At 40.8% G+C, this 27669-nt stretch overlaps 2 protein-coding genes across 5 annotated transcripts; one reads left to right on the forward strand and one right to left on the reverse strand.

Annotated features, from left to right (window-relative positions):
- Positions 1-6078: 6078 nt before the first annotated feature.
- On the reverse strand, positions 6079-14223 carry lrrc8ab (leucine rich repeat containing 8 VRAC subunit Ab). Of its 4 annotated transcripts, none has more exons than XM_039802106.1 (5): positions 14071-14223; positions 12484-12610; positions 12180-12267; positions 7325-9443; positions 6079-7179 (listed from the first exon to the last, which is right to left on the reverse strand). In XM_039802106.1, the coding sequence occupies exons 4-5, from the start codon at positions 9434-9436 to the stop codon at positions 6904-6906; spliced, it is 2388 nt and encodes a 795-aa protein (XP_039658040.1). In that variant the 5' UTR covers positions 9437-9443; positions 12180-12267; positions 12484-12610; positions 14071-14223; the 3' UTR covers positions 6079-6903. The 4 variants fall into 4 exon arrangements, 3 of the variants coding, with proteins under 3 accessions (XP_039658040.1, XP_039658039.1, XP_039658041.1); XR_005639404.1 differs by lacking the exon at positions 12180-12267 and having other exon boundaries at positions 6085-6172; positions 6778-7179; XM_039802105.1 differs by lacking the exon at positions 12180-12267.
- hscb (HscB mitochondrial iron-sulfur cluster cochaperone) lies at positions 14213-27633 on the forward strand. Its single transcript, XM_039802108.1, has 6 exons — positions 14213-14771; positions 14869-14965; positions 24155-24244; positions 24414-24558; positions 27180-27227; positions 27373-27633. The coding sequence occupies exons 1-6, from the start codon at positions 14407-14409 to the stop codon at positions 27465-27467; spliced, it is 840 nt and encodes a 279-aa protein (XP_039658042.1). The 5' UTR covers positions 14213-14406; the 3' UTR covers positions 27468-27633.
- The last annotated feature ends 36 nt before the right edge of the window (positions 27634-27669 follow it).

The following is a 27669-nucleotide window of genomic DNA, read 5'->3' on the forward strand; positions in this document are numbered from 1 at the left end:
TGGGAAAATCATTTGTACCCAAAAATAATGATTTTAAGAGAAATTCAGCTCAATTCTTACATGGTCATTGAGTAAACCACAGAATCAATGTTAAACCAAGTGGTTTCTTTAAAAACACAAACATTTTCTTTTAAAACCAGCAGTTAATATTAAACACACCAAACTAGAAAAGAATGTATAGAAATGCATATAAAACTGTAACTGTAAAAAACAATTGTTTAAATTAATAAAATACTAGGTGTCATAAAAAACAGGCAATCAACTCAAAAAAAGAAGTGAGTAGTACTAGCTGGTTTCCTGAGAAATGTAGTTATATTGTAATAATACAATAGCTGTCAAAATGAAAAAAATAGTTAGTCAGAATTATAAAAAAGGAGAAAAAAAGAACAAAAATATTAACAATAACTTTGAGATACAAAAAGCTATTCCATTTACTGATACGACTTTACTAGCAACCTACACTTTGCATTTTTAACGTACTGACCATTTATTTGTAGTGCTCACTGAAAAACTTCACATTGGACATCATGTTCTCTGTCAGTCTTAATTAGGATAGTTAATTGTCCTAATCTGTGGGGTATTGCTGAGGTGTTCTGGATGTCATTTAAAATGTTCCAGATGGGACTTAAGATAAATCTTTTTTTTTTTTTTTTTTTTTTTTTAGAACTACTCATAGAAAAACAAAGTATTTACCTTAAGTCAAATAATTTGTTTTTCTGAGTAGTTCTAAAAAATAAACTTAAACCTACATTGTGTAATTTTTTGAGTTGATTCTTGGCAAAACCCCCCTTTGTTCTTTCACACACATATGTGCTCATTTGTGTGTAATTACTTCCACTAACCAATCAAAGTATTCTCGTAAGCGTCGAATCTGCCATTCAGAATCATTTAGAATACATACGAGCGACTCGCTCGAATGACGGCCGCCATTTTGCGCATCCGTCTTTAAAATACATTAGCCAAAGAGGGACATACCTCCGCCTTTTGCGCTTTTAAACTCAGTGGCACTGTGACGAATGCCAGGGGGAGATTACTCGCCAGGGAAGCGAAAAAGAGAATGAAAACGACAACGTGACCGGCAAAGCAACAAGACGTGGGGTGGCTAGAACAGCTGCATGTAAACTATGGAGATAATACGAGCTAATTTTGGGTTCGGCCACCGTAGCAGTTAAAACGCGATCGGAATGGGAGGGGCTAGAAAGTAATATTCAGTTGGTTGTCATATACAATTTCACCGCTAGATGGGAGAAATTCTTACACAATGTAGCTTTAAAATACTTGATACTGATACCATTTTTATCTTAAGGCTAGCAGTCATTCAGTCAAACCTTTCCAGACAGAATACATACAAAACATGTGTTGTATATCATTATTTGCATTCACCTAAATGTAACTTGTGGGAGAGGTGCTATAGTGCAAAAGCATTCTCAGGGAGCAAAAATCTTCCTCTAATCTACTTAACTTGAAATTCTCCCCCTCATGTTAGTTAATTGAATGTGACACAAAGAATGCCAATGCACATTAGATAACTACATCACTACTAACGTTTACATAGTATAAATAAAGGCAATATTGCACAATATAGCATAGTTAAACATGTTACTAAAATAAATGTACATACCTCAAACTATTCGCTTTCAACCCAGTTACTGTACTGTATAATGCTAGTGTCCACGTTTCTTTGCAGTTAGATTTATAAAAACATATAGCACTGATATATTTTTGTTCTCGGGGTAAACATGAGAGCCCCTATTGTGTGTTGTGCTGTGTCAGAGCTGTGCATTGATTTTGAATTCCACATTTTTAGCATGGTGCTGCTTACTGTGGCAAAACACGAGAGCAGAAAAGTCACCCTCAGGCTAAAAGTATTAAACATTTCTCAACAAACTAACACACTTTGAAACCCGAGAAATAAATAACAATTAAGATGACCTGTCCTGAAAAGTATGGAGGCCCATTCATGACAGGAAAAAAAAATTAAGAATGATGAGAAATGAAGATCTCCTACGAGCAAACAATTCATCAAACAATTAAAAAAACTAAAACATTTCCATTCGCCAAATGAGCCTGTCACTTCCATAATTAATAAAATAAAAATATAAACTGCTAAATTTCTTGATATCGTTTAAAAAATACAAGTGGTAGAAAATGTTCTGGATTATTTTAATAATAACGCTAATGCCCTTCTGACTTTTACAATAGTAGTTGTCCGCAATAGGAATAAAGTTAGCACAGCCAATGTGAGGCTACAACAAAAAATAATATCTCATTAATCTCACTTGAGATTTTCAATATTTGTGTACTCCCACTGAATTATATAGCTAGAGCATCGAGTTTGGTTACTCGCAAAAACAAACAGCCAGTAAAGTAATCCCGACTGGTCCTGGCAAATGCCGCCATGCTAACCCTGCTAACGTTAACAGAGGACCAGGCAAGCGGGCCAACAGCTGTTTACAACGTGTAGCCTGTTCAGCGGCCGTAGCCGACAACGGTGAGTTATTTTAAGCCAAGAGAGGGGGGCTGGAAATTGGGAACAGAGGACCGCAAGTTTGCAGTGCGTATAGCGATTGTTGACGTAATTGTAAGCCAATAAATTGTTCAGTCGGGTGGAGAGGACGGCAAGGTAGTGTTATTTTTAGCGGTTCCTACCGTAATTCTAAAGAAGAGGAAGTGTGTCTTGGGTACAGAGCTCTGCATGAGCACGGGCTTCTATGACTATATATATATATATATATATATATATATATATATATATAGCCAGTATCTTACATTAGCTACTCCGTTGTGAAGTCATGTCTGGCTATGCGAGAGACAAGCGTCTAGCAACATTGTTGTGGATGCTCTTTCAGTGCGCTTTGGTGGAGGGTCTGGCAAAGCAAGACTACGGATGCTGCGGTCTCAGCCTGGCAACCAACGTGAACTTTGAGTCTGGAGAGGAGGGGGCGGGGGAGACGACTCTCTCCAGGGTTTTGAATTTGTACTGCAGTAACTATTTTAAACACTAGCTGTCAGTATTACATATTGCACCTTTAATCTTTCTTGCCAATGACAAAATCATTTGTAGGAATTGCAATTTTTCTTAACATTCAATGGAACGCAGCTTTACACTTTTGGAGGTAAAAGCTAAAATTTTACTACGATGGAGTTTAAGAAATGGCCATTTTGGACCTTGTTGCATTGATAGTTAACTTTATTTATCCCTGTGGGGAAATTAAGGTTATTGGCATTAATTAATTAAGGCATTGTTCTTTCACATAAAAAAAAAACTTGGATTCCATTACTTATTTTCTTCACTTTAATGAATCCAATAGAGTAATTTCAATAGTTTTAGATTAAAGATGGCTGTAATATCATGCACAGGTGAACAACACTTACACTGAACATTGCATAAGTGTGTATGTCCGGCTGTCTGTCATTAAAATATATTGAGAACCGCTCATCAGATATACTTCACACATGGCTGGTGCATTGCTCTGTAAATAATGACAGGGTGTGTCGAATTTGTTGCAGTTTGGACACAGGACATGTTCAATATTAATTGTGTAAACTGTTAATAAAGCATAGGGAGTGCTCTTGCAGCAACAGGGGCGGGGCTTCAGGGCTCTGTGGACTGACTCGAGCAGGGGTCCGTTTCAGAAAGCAGGTTTAGTGAAAACTTTGAGTCTGTTAACCCTGAGATGAGGGAAACTCTGGGTTTTCTGTTTCAGAAAGGGAGGTTAATTAAACCTGAGAGAGAGGGGTAACTCCAGCCCGTTTCAGAAAGAGAGGTAACTTAACTTCAGAGTCAGTTACTATGGTAACTGAGCCTGTGAACCTAACATGGTCGGGAGCAGGTTTTCTTCAATAAACCTAGAGTTTCTCTCAGTCTCCTCCCTCTGACACAGCCCTTTCTCATTTCCTCATTCGTTCAGTCAGTCTGTATCAGGCACATTTTAGCGCAGTTTGTTATCTGCATGAATAAAAAAAACAAAAAAAAAACAGGGTTGGTTTATTAACTAAACTATACTCAAAACGTGGCATTTCCTTTTGTCGACGATCCCGTTGATGAAGAAGCCGTATTACTTCGCAGGGAGTTAAACATGCGTCGGGAGATGATATTGAGGCCCCAACTATAGATGCATTTTCATCTCCAGATACTAATCTACCTATTTGAGCGCTATCGTTTTTCTTCCCATTCTATCAGTTATGTAGCCTACATAACCTTATTCGTCCTCATATCACTAACATCACCCATCGTGGACATGCTCTACATCCCTGCACATTCTTTGTGTTACAGCAATTTTCTTTACAACATTGGTCATGCGGAGCATATTAGTAAAGCCACCAGCAAAGCGCCGTCAGAAGTCACTTGCTCTGAAACGTTTTTTTTTTTTTTACGTTTTTCCTGGACACAAAACCAGTAAGAGCCATTAAAAAGGAGTTCCACAGTATTGCAGGTGAATGATGTAAACCCTTTGAAATAAAAGATTATGGATTATAATTCTGTTAATGATAGTGCTGCAGCCTTAGTACCTAGTACTTTTCGCCCGCAGGATTGCACCTAAATGAAATAGATTATAGGTTCAATACCATTTCACCAGTAATATTATACTTATGATTAAAGATATTAATATAACATTAATATTGGAAATTATGCATTTACTCTAGCAGCAATTTTCTCCCACGCAAATTTTCTCTCTTTTGCAGCCGCAGCTGTGTTGCTTTTTTAACGAAACCTATGTTCACACTCGCTGTATGTGCGTATGAGTTTTTCCGCCGACCAGTTTGTTTGTGGTTGTTGCCATGGTGAATCGTAGTATCATTGCTCCATTCATGTTGCCTTTTTATAGTGGTGGTGCACGCGTGTGAACCTACTCTGAGTTGATTGAACCAACTCAAATCAGCTCTTCTGGAACCGAAAACTCAGAGTTCAGGGTTGGACTCAGAGTTTGTTAAACCTCCTTCCTGAAACGGGGCTCTGGTCTTTGGTGCATGGGGACAGCTAAGTAAAAACAAACTGATGAGTCAACAAAAAGTTGAAAAGAAGATAAAAAGTTTAAAAACTTGCTTGCCACAAAGTCCTGCTCTGAGCTGGTGTCTCTATCAGCAGAATTCCGAGGAAAAACAATGAAATAACAACAAGGAGAAAAATGACAACAAGGAGAAAAATAACAACGCAGCTCCAATTACTGGCCAGATGTACCGGGCAAAAAATATTCTGTCCAAGCATCTCCTGTAATTTGGTAAGCACATAATCCACCAAAGAGCAAGTATTATTTTAACTATATATAGAGGTATTCACCCCTCTTCTCTCCGGAGAACACGGTGTTTCTCATTAATGTGAAATGGACAGAAAGGAAGTGCAGTCCGAGGCGAGTGTTAATTTTTTTTGGGATGTTTAGATGAGCGGTTCTCGAGAAAGCTGCAAGCAGCAATACCACAGATCGAACAATCAACCCGTTTAAAAACAGGCACGTTTTTTAAAGGGCACCGCACTAGTAATATTAATCCTACAAAGTTATAATAACAAACTGAAAGTAACACGAGGCCCGGTGTTTAGAAAATATATTGTTGAATTTTTACGTGTATGTTTTACTTGTTATTTGCAGACAATAACACTCAACTATCAGGGCATACAAGTAGGCCAGTGCTTACTGTATACCAGTCCCAGAAAGGATAAACCAATCCAGTGTTTCAGGTAAGCATCTGTATTCATCTAAACTCTTTACTAATATCTCGAGGGTCCATTTTAATGTCAATATTGTGTTCTCCTGTATAAGCTTCAGTTTAATTATTTTGATGCAGACATGACTTCTCTCATTCAAAACCTTTTCAGCACTGAATAGTATACCGACAGTACGGGTGAGGTATCTGCTTAATAATAAGATGCCAATTAACCCTGCACTCCGCCAAACTGGCTCCATGTAAGGATTGCACTCTCTAGTCTAATACCACATGTTGTACTGCTACCAAGACTCAGGCCAACCACAGACAACTCATCAGTCTCTACAGCACTGGCACTCCTCAATGACCCTCTCCCTTACACAACACCTTCTCAGACAAAAGAATCTCAGAATCAATAACCTTGCTTGACATGACTTATCATTAGTTATCCCTGATTTGTTATTTATTGTTATACGTTCATTTTCAAACCAAGCACACATGAAGGTATTTGAGGGCCATGGTCTTCCCTCTGCAGCAGAAAAACAATGACAAGGGAGTTAGTTTAGGTTGTGTCAGTGCTGGACAAACAAGATGGAAAATTAAAAAGACATGGAACAGCCACTATTCTATCTCAAAGATTGCTGACTTGACTGTGTAGTTTGCTTGTAATTGGTATGGTCATTCCCTATAGACCAATATAACATTTGGTAATTTAATCAGATGACTTGTCAAATATTGTGAGTGAACGTTTGCACATTTTTTCCTCTAAAACGATTCCATGATCAATTACTTTGCATGTTACGATAAGAATGGGAGTTCGGAATTTGACAATCCCTACACAGAAATTAAGAGGCAGATGTCTTAACGATCACCATCCTATCTAATTTGTAAAACTAACACTACTGGACAGATTATTTTAATAATGTATTCTGTCTTAATTTCCACAGTTTTGCTTACTTCGCCACCATAACTGAGAAGCCTAACATGGAAATGCACGCTGCTGATCACAATGGCACTGCTACATTGTTGCTAAAAGAAGCATCCTTCATTGGTTATAATGGAAAGGCCTGAAAATCTATCAGAATCTATCAGTATTTTGGTTCTACCAAACTGTTACTGGTTCTCGATACCTACCCTTACTGACAGTACACTGCAGCAGAACTACTGCCTGATTCAACAAGCCTTCTAGGACAGCGTGGGTCTTCCTTCTGTGTCAGCGCCCAGTTGGTCAGTATTTTTAACACACAGCCACAGACTTGTTCAAGCCTGATCTTTGTCCATTTTCCATAATTGTTCCTTGACCTCTGTGGGCAGGGTGTTGAAGATGTCCTCCTCTACCACGAGACCCGTTCTCTTTAGCTGTCGGCACTCGCCCAGCTCCACAGGCAGACACTCCAGATTGTTTCCTCTCAGCTCCAGCTGTGTCAGCCCGGTCAGCTCTCCAAACCGCGATGGCAGAGAATGCAGGCAATTGTTCCCCAAGTTCAAAGTGCGAAGCTTTTTGCAGTGGAACAGCTCATTAGGCAGAAGCTCAATCTTTATTTCAAGGTGGGGAGGGTGTTGTGTTGGGAGGCAAACGGAGAGATATTAGTATTTGTAACAAACACTTTTCAGAAAAAAATCCAACGTACAATCCAAAAAGATTTAAATAATGGAAAACAGTAATTATTCAAGTACTCACCCTGTTGGCAGTAACTGCCAGGTACTGAAGATTCTGGAGGAAGCCTATGTCTGTAGGGATATCAGTTAGGTTGTTATGGCTCAGGTCCAGGAAGCGCAGCTTGCGGCAATAAAACAAGTGGCTGGGGATCTTCTCGATCTTGTTTCTGTTAAGGTACAGTTTCTCCAGGTTGGTCAGTGTGCCAATCTGGATGGGAATATAGGCAATCTGGTTGTACCAGAGCTTAAGGCAGACCAGCCTATGAAGGTGCTGGAAGCTGATGATCTCCTCGATGGTCTTTAGATTGTTGTCTTTTAGATCAATCTCCTGCAAGTTGTGCAAGCTGAAGATTGAGTGTGGTATGCGTTCTAGATCACAGCGAATGAGCTCTAGCTCAGTCAGATTGACCATCTTTTTCAGGCTGTTGAGCACCATCAGCTTGGTGCCTTCATTATTGATGGAAAGCTTCTGGAGGTGCAAGCCCACATCAGTCACTACCTGAGGTAGCTTGGTGAGATTGCTCTTCAGACGAAGAACTTTGAGCCTCTTGAGCTCCCGGAGCCCATCAATGACAATGTAACGGTTGTTCTCCGCACTGAGATTCCCTGTGAGATGAAGCTCACTAAGATTCTTCAAACTGTAGATCCATAAGGGAATCTCTTTGATGTCAGTGAACTTGATGTGCAGAGACTTCAAGTTCTCACGCAAAAAAGCCAATGCAGGAGCTTCGATTTTGGCTGGTGTGTGGTAAAGCCACAGCTCTCGCAGGTTGACCAATTGGGCGATGATCGGCGGGATGGTGACATCAGGGATAAGCTCCAGTTTAACAACCTCCAGCTCCATCAGGTCAAATACTGTGTCTGGAATGCCACTCAGCATAAAAAGGTGCAACTCCAACTTCTCCTGAGAGTTCTTGGTAATCCTTTGCCTGAGCTTGTCCAACGTCCACTCATTGTTGAGGTTGAGTTGCCTCAGCTTATTTTCGCTTACTTCTGAGAGGAACACAGCGAAGCGTTTGGAGTACAGCGGGTCATACTGATCTATCATGTGCATCATGAATGCAAAGTCATTCTTCACATCGGGTATGTCACTGTAGCTGCTCTCTTCCCGTATCGACTCAAAGGAGTACTTCTTTAGAGAGCGCCGAAGCATCCAGGAAAGTGTGTACATGCAGATCAAACCATACACCATTACTAAGCTAATGTAGAAACAGGCTAATATTTTAAAAAGTGTAGCCAAGGGGTGAGCACATCGGTACATGCTGTAACCTGTCAGGCTCTCTATATTCACCGAACAGTCAACACTGAATTGAATATCATGCACGTAATACCCTGTATAGCAGATTATCAAAATAAACTTGATGACTTTGATGATAGTCTGACGGATATACAGTCTGTATACAATGTCTCCTTCTTCAACGTGTATACGGAACTTTTTGACTTTTTCAAAGAGTGCTTTTGCCTGTTCACCCTCTTTCTTGTCCAAAACCCCAGTTTCTGTTCTATCTACAATGCCCTGCTCAAGGCGTGTCTTTGTTCTTTGGAGCATAGGAACACTGGCTTCAACATCCTCACTGATAACGGACTCCTTGTGGTCCATTGAGCCGTTCATTTTCATTGGTTTTGGGTCACTCTCTTCGACCACCGTCTCTGACAGTGCCCTAGTTGTCCATGGAGAGTCAAAGCATTTCAGCAAGATGGATACAAAGTGCTCTAGTTTGGAACTAGTCCGTGGGAACTTAAACCAAAAGTTGCTGCAAGCTAGGAAAATAAGGGTGTGAAGTAATACTAGGTAAGGAAAATACTTGGCAAACCAGTGCAATCTATTCTCATAGCACACAGCATCTACATAGTTGTACTGGTGGCGGTCCAGATCATACTGGATCCCTTTGGGCTCCAAGAACAATGATGGGGAGAGAGTAGAATTGAAGTTCTTCCTGCAGGTCTGATTGACCACCCATTTGCAGGGCAGGCAGATCATCTTGTCCTGGGTGACCTGCAGTGTCCCCCCAAACACAGAAATCATAAGCATAACAATGGAGATGTAGTCTGTGAACACATCCCACCATGGTTTCAGGATGCGGTATGCCGGCTGTGTGTCCACAAAGTACCGCAACTCAGTGATGGGGATCATGGTTTATCTGTGAAAATAAATAAATAAATAAGAGTTGAGGACAATCATAAGTGAGTACAGTGATATACTGAATTATATATAAAACCCTACTTTCAAAATAAAAAATAAAAATCTCCTTCCCCCTAAAGGTCCTGACACACTAGGCAGATGGCAAAGAACTAGTGGCGATGAAGGCCAACTGTGGTGTAGCCTCACGTCGCCTGTGTCTTGGCCAAAAAGTTGCAATTGAACACACCGCAAAGACTACAGTCGACGGCCAACTAGCACATAAGCTCTGCGCCTGTGTGAGAGGAAATAACTCTGCATGTCAGCAGATAGGTGGCTAGTTAGCTAGCTTGCTAATTTAACCCACCATGCTTTTATGCTATACTGGTTACAGAAAATAAGCCATACAAAATTGTCAATCATCTTGTGATAGCAATGTTCTTTCCTACAGTGTCACAAGATGTGAATGTACCATTAAGTTGTTAAATTGTACTAAGTTAGTGGCCAGCCGGCTGGTTAGTCAGCTAGCTTGCTTGCTAGGGGGCTCAATTCTCAAACTAGCACCAACCTGGGTGCAGAGGGAGAGAGGTCTACAGTCTTTAAATAAAGTTTTACGGACATTATTCAATTTTTTTGTAGTATGTATGTAGACATTTAGAAAGACATGTATCATAAGTTATGTATCTATGTACATTTACCCTCTTAAGGGACATAATGTGCAAAAAAACATTTGAATGGTTAAACCCTTTTTTTTTTAAGATTATTTTTTGGGCTGTTATGGGCTTTTTTGGATAGGACAGCTTAAGATAGAAAAGTGGGAGAGAGAGGGGGATGACATGCAGCAAAGGGCCACAGGTCGGAATCGACCCTGTGCCACTGCGGTAAGAACTGAGCCATAGAAAATGGGGTGCATGCTCAACCAGGTGAGCTACTAGGGCGCCCGAACCGGTGTTTTTAAGAAGGAACATAAAAATTTCATTTTTGGCCAGTGTTGACAGCCCTATTGTGTATTGGATTGATCAGATAAGATGAAAAATGAGAAAAGCCTTCCGTGTATGCCCTCTTGACTTAGTTGTTTGCTTGCTTTTGCTCACCTTTCTTGTGTTTTTTTTCTCGTGCACTAATTGCTTAAGCTGAACAGCCAATCAGAGTGATTTCTCTAACAGACCGGCTCTGATGCCAACTCAACATATTGAAAAGGTTGAAAAAAAGCCAACGAGGGTCAACTAGGGGTGACAGTGCGGGACAGACTGCAAAAACTAAGGCAACGGAACACTCACTGTCGGCCCAAGTTGAAACAATGGCCTATTACCGTCTCCTTGGTGTGTCACCACCTTAATGCCTTAACAGCCTTTACCTGGACCACAACACAATACCAAGCCAAAAAAATCAATACTACAATACTAACTAACAAGGTCATTCATCAGAACATTCGTTAATTTGAAGGAGTATTGAACTTGTTGTGACAAAGAAATGCCTTATTGACATTACTGAGTGGGCTACCATGTTATTGATTTAACTATTTTTAAACAGACACAATTAATCTTGCTTTTCAAAAGAAGTGTCATACTGGACATAGCATTTTCAAATGTTGTTGCCAAATGGCAAAGCAACCAACAATAAAACATGAAGTCAATGTGTCTGCATTTTAATTTAGTCCCTTCAAGATTTAAGAGAATTATTAATGGGTTGTCCCCATGAAAAAAAAAAAATATCCCACAGGCAGCTGCCTAGAAAGTGTACGCAGACTATACATAAAATAAATGAGTAAATTAACTATCAGATTGGCTTAATCAAGAAAAAACTATGCACCTGAATTTCATTGGGAGGGCAGCATTATTAGCAGGGATGCATTGAGCCCACTTTATCTTTTCTGATGCTGACTATGACACCAAAACTAAGTGCTTCAAACTGTATAGAGTACTCTGATACTTAAAGTAAAGTATACATTGAAAAAATGTCTTAAAAATGGCCTTGTTATGCAATAAACAGTGATAAAGAAAAAGGTAACATAGATCAGTCATACTGGCCAATATCCTATGTGTCAGTAATGGTGCAGATCCATGGTATTGCATAGATGCATCACTAAGAAGTGGGCAATATAATTATATTTCCATGTGGTTATTTTATCCATAAACAATATTTAATTTATGTTCCAGAAAATGTATTATCATAATGTGAAAAAGAATCACATATAACGTGATAGAGGACTGTTTTCCATATCGCCCACCCCTGATTAGCAATGAATCTTATATGAGCCTCATATTTACACCTGGCACACAGGCAGCAAGATCCATTTAAGTTATTACTCCAAGTTGTTGGATAAAATATAACCAAACTTAAAAAAGCACATGTGAACAACATAATCGGTGCATAAGAATTGATAAAAAGGCTAGTAATGCACTTGAAAAATATTTCTACTTACAAATCCAAACTGTAAAGCTCAATAACTCCATACGTAAACAGCAAAGAGAGAACCACAACTACTCCTATGCCGCTGCTGTACACAAGAGCCAGATAAAGCCCTTCATATCAACCTCCAGCCTTGTGTGAGTGTGACACACCCAGCATGTAAGCTTGAGAAGTCACTCTTCTAAAGATGATGTTCCGTTTTGGCTTGTTTAACCCAAACAACACAACCGCCAGAGGAGCCACCTTGCTCCCCTCCTCTCTATTCTTAGCCATTTCCGTTAATAATACCCAGAGTATTGTCTGTGGGGGCCTTGAGAAGCGACCTTCAGGAGGAGATCCTGTTTACCTTATAGAAGCTGCTGTCTCCAACTAGTATCTCTCTGGAATACTGTACCGTCACCTTTTGCTCTCCCACACCCTCCAAAAACACACACCTACACATACACAAAAGAAGTCGGAGTTGGCATTCATAAGAGCTTGCACTTTGTTAGGAAACTGTAAAGACGCCTAGTTTGACCCTTGGCCAAATAAGAATTATTACACTGGCCCCAGTTCATAGAAACTTTTGCATACTGTTTGCAGTGCTGTAGCCTGGTATAGGTAGAATACATAGCAGCACAACAACCACACTAAGTAAATAAAATACTCACCAGTTTTGAGTGTTTTATCGGTGCTCCAGTGTCTGATGATGACCTTGGTGGACAAGCCACTCTCCGTGTATCCAAAACTCTTCATGGACCATTGCCTTTCTCACTGCTATGGGGTTGAATAGAAGACCTGAAAAAGAAAATGGGAGATAGACATTTGGTTTCAGCTGTTTTTTTCTTTCTTTTTTTAACATACTTGGGAGTGACATACCTAAGCAAAAAGCGTAAATAAAGTTACTTGCATGCGTATTACTGATTCAAGTTATGTTTAAACAACAATACATTTCAATACACTATGTTGGCGGTTGCTCTTATTAACAAATGTGTAATATATCGTGGTATATGTGTTGTGTTTTCAGATATATGATAATTTAGATGGATGTACTGTAGGATTATTTTGTTAAGAGTATAGTATAAGGCCTCAGATTTCATGACCTGACATCTCTCTCTCTCTCTCTCTCTCTGTTCTTCTTGGCCACAAGGAAGCCATCTGGTCTTGGGAAGTGATACGATTTATTAAATTGAAGATGCAGCATTTGCTCAACAAAGATAATTCAAACTTGAACCAAAAGGAGGATTCCTTTCCCATATGAACAGGGTGAGACAACAATGGTCAGTGTTCTGCAAGCGCGTGATTTGTGACAGAGTATGAAAATGACCTGGCTCTCAGGAAACTCCTTAGTTTGTAGGAGATTAAAACATACAGGTGTTCGGACTCAACAATAGCGCCTTGTCTCTATTGAGCTGAGAATGAGAGAACTCAGGGTCATGTTTTCATACAGTGTGTTACATATCGTTAAGGAGCCGGCTGCAGCCAGAAGACCGGGACTACGTCCAACTGATAACAGCACCATGGATGAAGCAGAGAAAATGGATAAAAAGTGAGGGTTCTGGGTTAGCCGGCATCAGATGCTGGGGGAATCTCTGTCTGTCTGCTAGGTTAAAGCGATAGGCTGTTTTGTCTTAAAGTAATCTGATCCGTATGCATACGCTTTTGTATTTTGCAATATCATTCACTAAAGCTTGTTATTAACTTTAACTGGACGAATCTTGAGTCTTAATTTGAATCCCGTGTATTTTCCTCTGATCTACCAGTAAACGAACACTCTTCAGTGACCATAGAATTGGAGTAAGCTTAAGTCTGGCCTTTTTAGGGCCAGACCGGTCACATTTTAGAATAAAATCTTACAGTACTTATTATCCATCACTCACCGCTCGTAACGTTAGCATGGGAGGGGTGTCTTTGTCATCTGGCTATGTAACGTTAGCGTTAGCTGAGCAGGCACTTTTCAACAGAGAGTTAAAGATGGGTGATTCTTTTTCAATGTACCATTAAATAATGTGGCATGCTATCTGTGCGGAAGCACACTGGTATCTCACAACACGCTACTTAGCTAGCTACATAAAGTGACCTCAAACAATAACATGGTTTGCTGTTGAAACACGTTAGCTAGTACGCTAACCCAGCTAACGCTACACCCCGGCTTTCTCTCTGTGTCTTCAGAAGTTTCCACCATAGCAACCGCTGTAATTAATATGACAGTGATGAATTGCTAACATGTATTAAAACTGCTATGATGTTCAACTTACTACGTTTGGTGTGTTGCGATTAAATCCAACGCTACTTTAATGTTAACAACAGTTGCTAACAAATTGCGTTTGCTAGCAACTCCACTTGCTAACGTTAGCTGTTGTTTTTCAAGTGAGTCTCCAGCACCTCCGAGACAGTTCTCCGCTTACTCCGCCAAGACGACGGATGGCAGTGTGGTGCTTTTAACAAACGTAGAAGAAGAACGCTCTTCCGCCATCTCCATTGACATAAGGCTATCTCTCTGGAAGAAAGTTGTTGATGTTTGGACAGTAAGAGGAAGATCATGTTTTGATTGACTGCACAACGGCTCTAAATCGTGTATTTTAATTTCGGAGATGTTGCCATTTAACTCTTTGCGGATTGTGTGCTTATCCCGGGCTTTAGTGCACCCAAATTGGCCGATGTCGAACAGACAGTCTGTTTACAAAACTGTTACATGTTCAGCACATTTTATGTCTATCAGCTTTCTCAAGGACACATGGAACAGCAACATGCACCTCAAATCACTGGGAAAGGAAAGGAAGCTCATTTACTACAGTAACCCAGTCAGTTCACCCAGGAATTACTGTACAGGTCAAGTCCAACAGAACTGCTGGAACTGCAGACAGCCTCTTGACACAACACCTGCATTCTTCTGCATGTCATGCAAAGTAGTCCAGCCCCCAGAAGAAGGGACATCCTATTTTAAAATAATGAATTGGTGAGTACTAATCTTTTTATTACTCCTCAACATTTTATTTATCAAGTTAGCCTGTAAAGCAAAACATTTAATGTTACCATGTGTTGCCTCTTTTCAGTGACTACACATTCACACTGGACACACACAAACTGCAGAAAAGATACTTGCAGCTCCAGCGGTCTCTACATCCAGACAACTTCAGCCAGAAATCTGTGGTAGGCAGGGGGATGTGAGGGGAATCTGAATAGAGATCAGTTCAGTTACATGGTGTATTAGTACAAGTGTGAGACACAAATTTGGGTTAGACTCTTTTAGGCCACCTGACTGTGCATTGTTGTTTTGTTAGTGTGATTCATTGTGATTTAATCAAGGGAATAACTCTGGGCAAAAATCACAAGTTGAGTTCGAAAGACATTGACAAATATAGGCAACTTATAAATCTAAAAGGAAGAAAACGAAACAAGGGCAAATTATGTCCATTTCAAAGATTAAGAATAAAGTATGATTGTGGCCGGGTTGGTGGGTGGGTGGAGCAGGTGCACATGTACTGCGGGGCTTGTGCCTCGACGCAGAGGTCCAGGGTTCGAGTCCGAATTGTGACGATTTCCTGCATGTCTTCCCCCTCTCTCTCCCCTTTTCACCTGGCTGCCCTGTCCATTGGAGGCGGAGGAGCCCAAAAGAATAATCTTTAGAAAAGAATAAAGTATGATTAAAGATAAGTAAGTCAGCACAAATAGTATTAAAAACACTAAAAGGCAAAAGCATGAGAGTCCAAAAATGTGGGACAAATAAAGTTTGCGAAACAAATTGAATGCTGAGTTTTAAGTAAGTAAAAGTCGTTACAAGTAAATGTTAAGTAAGCAAGCGAGCAGTCTTCTGTTCGTCATGTATTTCCTAACTCTTGCTACAGTGGAACTGTGGTATTAACAGCTTAATTTACTTGAAAGGAGTGATAGAATGCAAAACCGATAGTCATAGTTGAATAACGACAGTTCGGTGGGTAAATAGGACATACATAGAAGCTCAAAATCCCATTGACGGCCCTTCTACTATGAAAATCTCATATTTTGAAACTGCTGCTGAAAACGGGCAAATCTCAACAAAGCTAGATGCTTACGTAAGCATCTCAAGACCTGTACCTTTGTCACGCCCATGGGTGTATTAAGAGAACAGTCACGCCCCAACATTTACATACACAACTATGTTGTTGCTACACAACTGACCTGAGATCAGGTAGTCTTCTGAATCTAGGTCACGCAGATCTCTGCTATTCCATTACAAAATTCCCTTCTGAAACTTTTTTATGCGAGAAATCAACCATGTAAAGCTCAAATATGGGCCGTTTTACAAAAATGGATGGCTAATTGCAAATTGTGTCCAACTGTGTGTCGGAGTTCAGTGGCAGGTGCTGCCTGGGTTGCTACATCGCCGCCCTGCCTGTCCTCCGTCACAGACCCCGGCCTGCTGTGAGCTCGATTGAGCTCGGCCGGCGGCCCGGTGCTCAATACCCGCACAAACTCACCCTTTTCTGGGTGACTGGAACTACCACACGGCGCTGCCCTGACAGAGCTCCAGGGCCTGCAGCTCCAGCGGCCGGTGAGTGACTGAGAGCGCAGTCAGTGAGCTTGTTACGCCCGCAATCTTTTACCGCAGCCCGCAGGTTCCAGTTAATCTTATAATGGATATGTGTGTTGAGTTATTTAAACAAACAATCGGGGAAATTGACGCCTCTTGTCCGCGAGTCTCATTGATAGAGCTGCGGTGAGCTGGAGTCCATTAATGAGAGCTAGCTAGACTCCTCCTAACTCTGACATTCACAAAAATGCATTCAATTGAAATCCGAAATCGGACAAGTGTTAGCTAAGCTTTGTAAGACCTTGGGGAACCTGTAATATACATGCCGTGACGAAATTCAAACTGTAAATATACTATAGTTATGCCGAAATTGTAGCTAGCTAGCTGCGACATTTCCCCATTGTATTGAATGGGACATATAGCTAGTTAGCTAGCTGCTCCTCGTAACAAGACCCTGAGTTCATAAAAATACCTTAAATTCAAATCGGACACAACGTTAGCTTTGTAAGACCTTGGGGTAGCTGTGATATCAGTGCCGTGACGAAATTCAAACTGTAAATATATTATAGTTATGCCAAAAGTGTAGCTAGCTAGCTGCGATATTTCCCCATTGCATTGAATGGGACATATAGCTAGTTAGCTAGCTGCTCCTCGTAACAAGACCGAGTTTATAAAAATATCTTAAATTCAAATCGGACACAACGTTAGCTTTTTAAGACCTTGGGGTAGCTGTGATATCAGTGCCGTGACGAAATTCAAACTGTAAATATATTATAGTTATGCCGGCAGCCGGCCGCGGAGCCCCGTAGTGCAATAATCCACAACGGGTGACTTTGCGCTGTGTATGGAGCCCAGCAGGCTGCCGCTTTCTCGTCAGACTGTGTGGAGCTCCTAAAGTCCGACACGTCGTACCAAATTTGCAATTAGCCATAAATTTTCGTAAAACGGCCCATATTTGAGCTTTATATAGTTGATTTTCGCAAAAAAAGTTTCAGAAGTGAATTTGGTAACAAAACATAGGATTCGCTCAATATACCAATCAGTCGCGTCTCTAATGTGTGTGTGTATGGCAATTCGCTCAACCAATCAGCGCGCGTCTCTAATGTGTGTGTGTATGGCAATTCGCTCAACCAATCAGTGCGTGTCTCTAATGTGTGCGTATGGCAATTCGCTTAACCAATCAGCACGCAACTCATCTAAATATTCATGAACATACAATATTTAGAAGAAAAGCTCTTGTTACAAATAGGGCCAAAACACAGGGATGCATAAGGGCCAATAAAATATCAACCAGGGCATTTTCAGCCCAACTAATGTTACATACCCCATTAGGAGACCATAAGGAGCAGTGTGAAATACCCTGTATAATCATTCTATCACCCCTTGAAGAGTTTTTAAGGTAAAGTAATGACTTACATGTCTAAAATAAGCTGTGCAGTTAAAGCTGAAATTCAACTTTTGACTTAAAAGCATATTTGGTCAGAGGAGGGAAAATTGTGGATATAGGGCAGGAATAATTACTATTTGTGTCATTAATTAATGCCCCAGTTATTTTCTTAATCAAGGTGACATATTCAAATTGCTTCTTTAATATGGACAACAAAAATCCAAACATATCCTAAGAAAAATATATAATCCTCATATTTTTAGAGGGAAACTGTTAACTGAACTGTAATTTAAAAGAGGCACTCCACTGATTTCCACTTCATTTTTCCACGTCCATCATGAACTGGGGCTCAATTTCTTGCTTGTCGGCTAACGGTTAATGATCGGTCGGCTATCGGTCAGAAAAAAAAATCTAAATTAGCGTCCCTAACATGGGTGTTTACCATAGACTGTTTGTTTTTTTTCATCTCAGTTCGTAAACCTACATTGTACATATACAAATATATATGACATAATAATAAAAGAAAAATAAATAGGAAAATAATAATTTAAACAAAACATGAATAAATGAAAAGGTGACAGACTTACAAACTTCACTGAAAGTGGTGTCAGCAAGTGTTCTTAATTAAATTGTTCTGTGTAGATATTAGTTATTGAAATGTTTACCTGGCAGGGAGGGTCCAATTAAATGTGCTATCAAGTTGCATCATGAGAAATGTAGGATGCAGTGTTGTAGGGCTTGACTAGTCTATATCCACAACATTCCACTTCCAGGATTGTTCAGGTGCCGCCGTAAATTCCACCGGATGTCTTTCATTTTGGCCGGATGTCCGTTACTTTCTGCTTTCTTTGTGTTAGCATGTTAAAGAAACACGCCGACTTATTGGGAATTTAGCTTATTCACCGTAACCCTCAGAGTTAGACAAGTCGATGCATACCCTTCTCATCTCAGTGCGTGCTGTTAGGGCTGTCTGGCCGCCAAGCCGACATCAAAGCAACATCAAAACATGATTACAGTTAATCCTACTGCTCCCTATGCTAATGAGACAAGTACGCAGCTACAATTTTACCGTAGATTATTGTGGCATTTGTAGATAGAAAATTTGGAGCGTGCGCAAAAACGGCGCGACAAATACAACATGTAAATAGGAACATGTTTATGAAGGTAAATATGGTGCAAAACGTGAGAGCTTGTAGAATACAATGTGAGAACTTGCAGAACAAAAAAATTGCATTGTAAAGTAAAATTTGCACTTGTAAAATAAAAATTTGCACTTGTAAAATAAAAATTGCACTTGTAAAATAAAAATGTGCACTTGTAAAATAAAAATTGCACTTGTAAAATATTAGGATTTGTAAAATAAAATTTGCACTTGGAAAAATTATTCACATTTGAAGTCACAAAAGAAAAAAAACATGAGAGCTTGTAAAAAATCTGAACTTGTAAATTGAAATTTGTACTTGTAGAAAAATATTCACAAATGTGTAGATTGATATTTGCATGAACACAATGACAGCTACAAACTTGTCAACATTTACTTGTGTACTTTTTTTTACTCGGGTTGATTTTCCATCAAAACCACAACTCAGTGATTACAACCTCGAATCTGTCACTGTATGCGCTTCTCGCCATCACAAAGTGGCGAATCTGCGCTGACTTTTGCAACACTTGTTGCGATACATTTGGTGCAAAACTAATTTGTACCTGTGGACTTAGGCTGTGGAGCTCTGATCCAACAGAACGGGGAAAGCAGGGTTTGTATCGCCAGATGAGGGACAACTCTGTCCGGCTTATTTAGCTATGTCGCATGGGAGCCTGGTTGAATAGCAAGCTAGCGTTAGCTAACTAACCAACCAGCCTGATTCTAAATAAATACCTTTTAATTATCTTAACATTTTAACAGTCAAACTGAAACACTGGCGGTGAGCTCCAGGTCCTGCAGACGGACCGTCACCAGCGGGTATCGGCCAGCGGAGCAACATCGCTATTATTGCCAGAAAGCTTCGCTGCCGAACTCGACCTGCAGTCGGAGCTCCAGCGGACACGGAGAGCCCCGCACCGGTAGCATCGGCACATCCCCGGCCATGACCACAGCTTGCTTTGCTGATGTTGTGCCTCACTGCCAATCATTGCACCCGCTGGGGGCAACAATAGCTTCTGCAGAATTACATCCACCTCGCTGGCAGCAGCAATCATTTTTGCCGAATAATGCGTGTCATCTCTTAACCCTCGTTGCTGCGAGATTTGCACCCAGGTAGCAAGGAAATGATAGTCTGATAAAACATTGATGTCTCTAAACGTTGTAAAATTATAATCATCATTGATGAACATGACAAAGGAATGTTTATAGCCTACATTTTAATTAAACAGTAGCTACTTTGCCTTATAAAATCATTATTTCCCCTTATGGATGGAAGTCTTGGCAGGGATGCAGAACTTGGCACGTGTTACCCGCTGATGACGGTCCGTCTGCGGCTGCAGGACCTGGAGCTCACCGCCAGTGTTTAATTTTGACTGTTAAAGTGTTTAGATAACTAAAAGGTATTTATTTAGAAGCTGGTTAGTTAGCTAACGCTAGCTTGCTATTCCACCAACACTAGCGGTGAGCTGCTACCGGGTGCGGGGCTCTCCGTGTCCCGCTGGAGCTCCGACTGCAGGTCGAGGTCGGTAGCGAAGCTTTCTGGCAATAATAGCGATGTTGCTCCGCTGGCCGATACCCGCTGGTGACGGTCCGTCTGCAGGACCTGGAGCTCACCGCCAGTGTTTCAGTTTGACTGTTAAAAAGTGTTAAGATAATTAAAAGGTATTTATTTAGAATCAGGCTGGTTGGTTAGTTAGCTAACGCTAGCTTGCTATTCAACCAGGCTTCCATGCGACATAGCTAAATAAGCCGGACAGAGTTGTCCCTCATCTGGCGATAGAAACCCTGCTTTCCCCGTTCTGTTGGCTCAGAGCTCCACAGCCTAAGTCCACAGGTACAAATTAGTTTTGCACCAAATGTATCGCAACAAGTGTTGCAAAGTCGAGGCTTCGCCTCTTTGTGATGCGAGAGAGCGCATACAGTGACAGATTCGAGAGGTTGTAATCACTGAGTTGTGGTTGTGATGGAAAATCAACCTGAGTAAAAAAAAAAAAGTACATGAGTAAATGTTGCATTACAAGTTTGCAGCTGTCATTGTGTTCATGCAAATATCAATCTACACATTTGTGAATATTTTTTCTACAAGTGCAAATTTCAATTTACAAGTTCAGATTTTTTTTACAAGCTCTCATGTTTTTTTTCTTTTTGTGACTTCAAATGTGAATAAGTGCAAATTTTTATTTTACAAGTGCAAATTTTTATTTTACAAGTGCAAATTTTTATTTTACAAGTGCAAATTTTAACATACAAGTTCAATTTTTTTGTTCTGCAAGTTCTCACATTGTATTCTACAAGCTCTCACGTTTTGCACCATATTTACCTTCATACATGTTGGCGTTATTAAGTCACTTATTCGGAGCAGTAGGCTAGTTGGAACCATTCACCTGCAGGATCTGTGCTAGGCTAAGCTAATGCTGGAGCCGTCAGACAGCATTACAGCACGCACAGAGATGAGAAGGGTATGTATGGACTTGTCTAACTCTGGGGGTTACGGCGAATAAGCTAAAGTCCCAATAAGTCGACGTTTTGCTTTAAACTCCGGTAGATTTATGAGGACTATGGTTAACTGCTCCTCAGATCTATGCAGGGTAAATCCAGACAGCTAGTTAGACTATCTGTCCAATCTGAATTTTCTGTTGCACGACTAGGGCTGGGTACCGAACGTCGATACTTTTATGGTATCGAAAAAAATACTCCAATCCTATGAGTATCGAAAAATTCTTTATCTTTCGGTGCCAAATTTCGGTTCCAAAAGCGTCTGAGCGCGTAAGCCCAAGCTTATCTGTCCTCTCTGCATATTGACACAGACCGGAGCTCCGACCGACACGCACGCACGCACGCACGCACGCACGCACGCGCGCGCACACGGAGAGGTGCGGACGGAGTAAACTGTTTGCAGTTTTGTTGAAGTCACAGAGAGTCACGGTTGGTTTCAAGTGTGGTTACAGTTTTTTAAAACTTGACGCAGACAGCGTTTGCTGCGATGTGATATTAATGGCGAGCCATCAATAAGAATCGAAAGATTCTGAACGATACCCAGCCCTATGCACGACTAGGAGCTTGCTCCAACAAATACCAAAAAACTCCAACATTCTAAAGTTGGCAGCTGTTGGAAGTTGTCAGTTGGTTGTCTTTAGAATGTTCATAAAACCAACTGCCAGTCCACACTGCCCAGACAGTAACAGACAAGACTGACTTTTGTCACCTAGTCCTACCTTTTCTTATTTGAGTTTTGGTTTACTAAAACATGGATGAAGTGGAGACCTTGTTGAGTGTGGCCAAAGTAGTTATGGTCTACCTGGCCCGTAAAGATGCTAGCCGTGTACAGGAGAGACAGCAATCAAGACGAGCCACAGGGAGACTGTGGTGTAAACCTTGGATATTGCAACATGCAAAACAGGGTGTCTATCCTAACTTGTGTCAAGAACTTTGCGAATTTTGCGAATTTTGCCCGTTTTGCTCCTCAAGCGTTTGATCGAACTGCCAGAAAAACCACCCATTCAGACAGCATTTCGAGCTGTTAGAATGTTGTCGTTGGAAAATGGGCTACATTGGTCCGACATTCTACAACTCCACCAGACCAGACTGGACATGTCAAACTCTAACAACTCCATCCAACAAACGCCAACAAACACAGACGGCCTGCCCACACTGACCCAACTGTTGGTGTTTGTTGGAGTTTGTTGTCATTTGTTGGAGCAGTGTGCAAGCTCCTTAAAACAACCTTTGAACGTACACGTTCCACCCAAACAAGTTCCTCCCTGAGGCTATTTTGCAGTGGCGCCGTTGCTGCGCCACCCAAGACGATTGTGATTGGTTTAAAGAAATGCCAATAAACCAGAGCACTTTTTTCTCCCATCACGGAAAGCTGTGTGAACTCGCCAGACCCTCCTCTGCAGCGCTGTGGAGGAAGGTCTGGCAATGCGAGACTAGGGCTTGACCCATACTAGGGACTAAAAGTCATGATATCTCTACCTCTGCTGCTTTGAGATCCCCTTGAAGAAATTCTATAGAATGTCATCAATAAAATGCACACAGACAACTCATGATGGTGCTTTATACTGACAGATATTAAAGAGAAAAGATAGGAAGAAGGTCTAATTTTGACATGCCCACTTGACTTTGGATGGAACATTCCCTCGCTGCTGTTTAGAAAATACATTTGATCTTCTCTTACCTTCACTTTTGATATTTAACTTATTATAGGCAGAAAAAGTGTACCTTTCTAACACCAGATCTTGTGAGGATAAGTAGGTTTGATGTACTTAAAAAAAATAAAGTAAATCACATTCAGCCTGAGGCTAGGCTGATGTGAGACAGGTGGGCCAATATTTTACATAAAAACCTTGACTAGTGCAGCTTTAAAAATGTCAATGAAAGAAATAAGACTTTTCCAAATGCATTTGAGCAGTTTTAAGTTAAATGTGTTTATAGGTTATTTTACAAAGCGGTAAATGTTCACATTATCCTGTTTCCCCCTCGTGGATTATTAAAAAACGTTGACTGGCATAAGAATAAGCATTATGAGTACAAGGAGGAGAGGAAGTGTGTTGCTGCGCACATAATTTATTCTGTACACGCAGGTGCAAAAGCACAATGCAAAATGTTGTCAAGATATGATATGAGAGCTTATTCATATTCAGCAGAATGTGAGAGAGGAGAGGTAGCCTAAATGGTTTCTACACACACAACCTGTCCAATACTGTACTGACTCTGTTTTATTTATTAGCACCTCTGGCCATTTTTTTCTTAATTAGACATCTTCCAGCCTCAGTCTTCATCATATATAGAAAACTCATTACTTATACAAGGCTACAAGGCAGCCACCTACTGCACTGGTTGTTATTACAGAAACAGCTTCCCATGATGGGCCCATGGGCCAGAGCTAGGCACTATTGATTTTCACAAGAGTTGACAGACCTGATAGCTGCAAAATGTACACGGATCTGCCAACCATTTCCAAGATATTTTTGTTTCCACACGTCTGTCATGTCAAACTTACACCTGGATCACTTGAAGTGTCCCGAACTGCTCGACTACAAAAGAGAAGCTGTATGTCATACACCTGATTGTCAGTATCACCAAGGATTTGGTGTTTAAAAAAAAGAGACAGTGGTTTATGGATTGGGATGACAAGGTGTTAAATTGCTCAGATGTCATTCCCTTTTGTGACAGTTTGACGTGTAACTCTGGTTAATGTGAATATGTGTTAGAAATCACAATAACACATATTTGCTTTCCCTTTTTAATGAATGAACTGAGCACGATTAGAAGCAAACTTAATAGAACCCTCTTTTGCAGAAAGAACAGGAGTATTCAGAAAGCCACTCTGCTCTTGTGAACAAAGCCTACCAGACTCTGCTTAAGCCTTTGAGTCGTGGTCTTTATATGGTGAGTCCTTTTAATGAACAGTTTATTTTTTTATAACTGCAAGCTTTGTCTGTCTGATCGCTTGTTCTAGAGAAACATCCTTACTATCTTAGTATGACATGTATGTATGTGTAGTAACATGTATTTGAAGGAGCAGTTGAGTTTGATGAACTCCCATCTTATGTTTCAGCTGGAGCTGGAGGGGATGCGTATAGAAGAGGGCACCGACTCCGGGGCTGATTTGGAGTTTTTAATGGAGCTGATGGAGATCAATGAAGCCCTTGATAAAGCTAGGACTCCAGAGGAAGCCAATAAGATAGGCCAAGACACAAAAGGTAAATAAATGTGCCTGTAAAATGTATTGAGCGAACGTCTAGTTGAGTGATGATAATTTAGCACAGGTGGACGTTGAGTACATGAACCTGGTTAATTGGTGCTGCTGACACATCGGATGTGTAGCTGTTTAAAGGGGTGATAGAATGATTATATACGGTATTTCGCACTGTTCCTTATGGTCTCCTAATGGGGTATGTAACATTGGTTGGGCTGAAAATGGCCCAGGTGCTATTTTTTTTGGCCCTTATGCATCCCTGTCTTCTGGCTCTATTTCGAACGACAGCTTTTCTTCCAAATATGGTATGCTCGTGAATATTTAGATGAGCTGCACGCTGATTGGTTGAGGAGAATCACAATACACACACATTAGAGACATGCGCTGATTTGTTGAGCGAATCCAATACAAACACGTTAGAGACACACACACACACACACACACACACACACACTGCTGCCCTGCGCACAGCACACACACAAACACAGACACACACACACTCACACACCGCTGCATACCGCACACACACAAACACAGACACACACACACTGACACACTCCGCTGCACAGCGCACACACACAGGCACACTGTCTGTTACATGCCCAGACATGCCCAGGTGAGAGCCGCAGTGGCGAAAACAGCCGAGACAAAATAAAAACGTTTCGACACTTTCATTATAACTAGTGTTGTTCTAACGTTACTCTTGCGACATAAAAAAAACTCCACCAAAGAATTAACTCACCTTGTAGCTAGTAAGCGTGGGGAGAGGAGGGTGAACCCCTGCAAGCCTGTCCTCTGCCAGTGCCTCTGCAGCGCTGCGTTAGATCCACAACTCCCTCTCGTCCGATATACTCGTTCTAAACCCTTTTCTCTGGGCCAGTAGGCTATTCCGTCGTACAGTCTGGAACACTGCATTTACGACCATGGTTCATTTTCAATATCCTTGCAAAACCTCCAAACTTTCTTCTTTTCTAAAGTACACAGCGCAGCTCGTGTTGGAGATCCTGACACAGCTCCAGCTCAGTGAGTCTGTGAAGGCGGTGAGGCCGACAGGGAAGGCAGCAAACCCGGCCATCAGACGCCGCCTGTCTCGGCAGATTGTGGAGCTTGTGAAGTCCGACACTGACTTACCAAATTTGCAATTAGCCATCAATTTTCATAAAACGGCCCATATTTGAGTTTTACATAGTTGATTTCTCACATAAAAAAGTCTAAGAAGTGAATTTTGTAATGGAATAGCAGAGATCTGCACAACCTAGATTTAGAAGACTAACTGACCTCAGATCAGTTAGTGGCCTATGTAAATTTGGGGGCGTTACAAAGATAGAAGGTTGAGCCAAATGAGGAGGATTTGGGAGGCTGACGTCAACTTCCAGCTTTGTTCAGATTCGCCCGTTTTCAGAGGCAGTTTCAAATTGTGAGATTTGCAGAGGAAAGGGGTGTCAATGGGATTTTGAGGTTCTATGTATGTCCTAGTTACCCTCCAAACTGTCGTTATTCAACTATGACAGGGTAAAATCGGTTTTGCATTCTATCACCCCTTTAAGATTTTTGGCTAGTTTTACTTCTTCAGGCCTCAAAACGTTATTAAAATGAAACCGTGTAAGACATGAAAATCACTTAATGGCTGAACTGCTCACTGGCTGAGGCATTTCTTTGTTTTAGGGGTTAAAGTTGTAATCCTTAAGATTTAAGTTCTGGTTGATTTGGTGTGACACCTCTGATTACCATGGTAACAGCAAGTGCACTCCAGCACTCCTCGAGCAGCTGCTTTGTCAGGAATACAACAGAAGAGCAACTGGTGTATCTGTTCACAGTGCAACAAAACAAACTCACGTTGTTGGTAGGCATATATAGGCAATTTGGATCCAGGGCGGGAATTGCGGACTCGGCCATGTACAATGAAAACTAATATATAGAAAGGTAGTTACAGTATCACTGAATGGCTAATGCATAAAAAATGGTGACCATAAATAAATGAGAAATGATCTCATGGTAAGTGTACTGTAAGAGTTTTAATGTGCTGGGTAATGTCATTTTTTCCCCGCCGTGCACTACATTAAAATCAATGCGACACACCTTACAAAAAGCGTGGAGGTTGTCGATATGACTAGGTAAGATGCATGTAAATTATTGCGCCCAACACTGTTGAAAGTTACGGCTATATTTCGATTTCTTTGCGTTTCACACAAGATCTGGCAACTTGTCAACATTAGACAAACATATTGGTCCAATTATTTATAAAGGAGTTGGGCCATGCAAATTACAGGAGTTTCCCGGGTGAAATAACAAACCGGGAGCGGTCCGGGAGATAGGGCTGAAAAACGGGAGAAACCCGGGAAAAACGGGAGTGTTGGCAGGTATGGGGTGGTGCGCGATCACGGAAGGCTTGTATCATGTGGATGCAACAACATTTTTGTTGTCATTACTTATCATCATGGGAGAGACAGAAACTACGCACTATAGCTTTAATTGTGTTAACAAAATATGTCTTAGATTTTTCTAATGTGGTTTATTTAACCTAAAATAAAGCAGTTACTCTCAGAGGGGAGTGTGCTTTGTGTGCTATGTGCCATGTGTTGTTAACACATATATTACTGGAACGTGTCTCCTCCTCTCTTGCAGGGAAACTGGCAGTCTTGACAGAGGAGATAGATGCTGCCCTTCTTAGAGGTATTATATTCAGATGTTGCATTAAAACATTTTCTGTTCCTCCCACTCATTCCTGTGTTTGTTTTGTAATCTATTCTGAAGCTTTCCTAGAGTCACTGAGTGAGTCAGTGATTGAACTTCCTTTTGCACTCTCTTTTTTTCTCAGGAGAGCTTCAAGCCGCCAAAGCCCTGCTTTCCCAAATGAAATACCATGCAAACATTGAAGAGAAAGTGAAGGAAAAACTTTCTGAATTCATGTAATTTACCCCCTGTTTAGTATCCCTTTATTTTATATTTTTAGCTAATTAAAAAACTTTTTGTAGATAAGCACACACATCATTGTACATTTGTTTTGGGATTATGTAAATCTATTGTTCAAGTTGAATAATAAAACTACTTTTAATGCATAATACACAACTGAATTAATCGTGAATTGTACTCTGCTATTTATTTAAAACAGTAC

The sequence above is a fragment of the Perca fluviatilis genome, chromosome 6 (assembly GCF_010015445.1).
Source record: "Perca fluviatilis chromosome 6, GENO_Pfluv_1.0, whole genome shotgun sequence".
NCBI lineage: Eukaryota > Metazoa > Chordata > Actinopteri > Perciformes > Percidae > Perca > Perca fluviatilis.

Excerpts from the sequence above, each read along its gene's own strand:
- lrrc8ab (XM_039802105.1), bottom strand. The coding sequence starts at position 9,436 with ATGATCCCCATCACTGAGTTGCGGTACTTTGTGGACACACAGCCGGCA. Across the intron at positions 7,180-7,324 it reads TGGCAGTTACTGCCAACAGG|ATTGAGCTTCTGCCTAATGA; the intron begins GTGAGTACTTGA and ends CTTGAAATAAAG.
- hscb (XM_039802108.1), top strand. The coding sequence starts at position 14,407 with ATGTTGCCATTTAACTCTTTGCGGATTGTGTGCTTATCCCGGGCTTTA. Across the intron at positions 24,245-24,413 it reads TGAGTCGTGGTCTTTATATG|CTGGAGCTGGAGGGGATGCG; the intron begins GTGAGTCCTTTT and ends CTTATGTTTCAG. Across the intron at positions 27,228-27,372 it reads AGATGCTGCCCTTCTTAGAG|GAGAGCTTCAAGCCGCCAAA; the intron begins GTATTATATTCA and ends TTTTTTTCTCAG.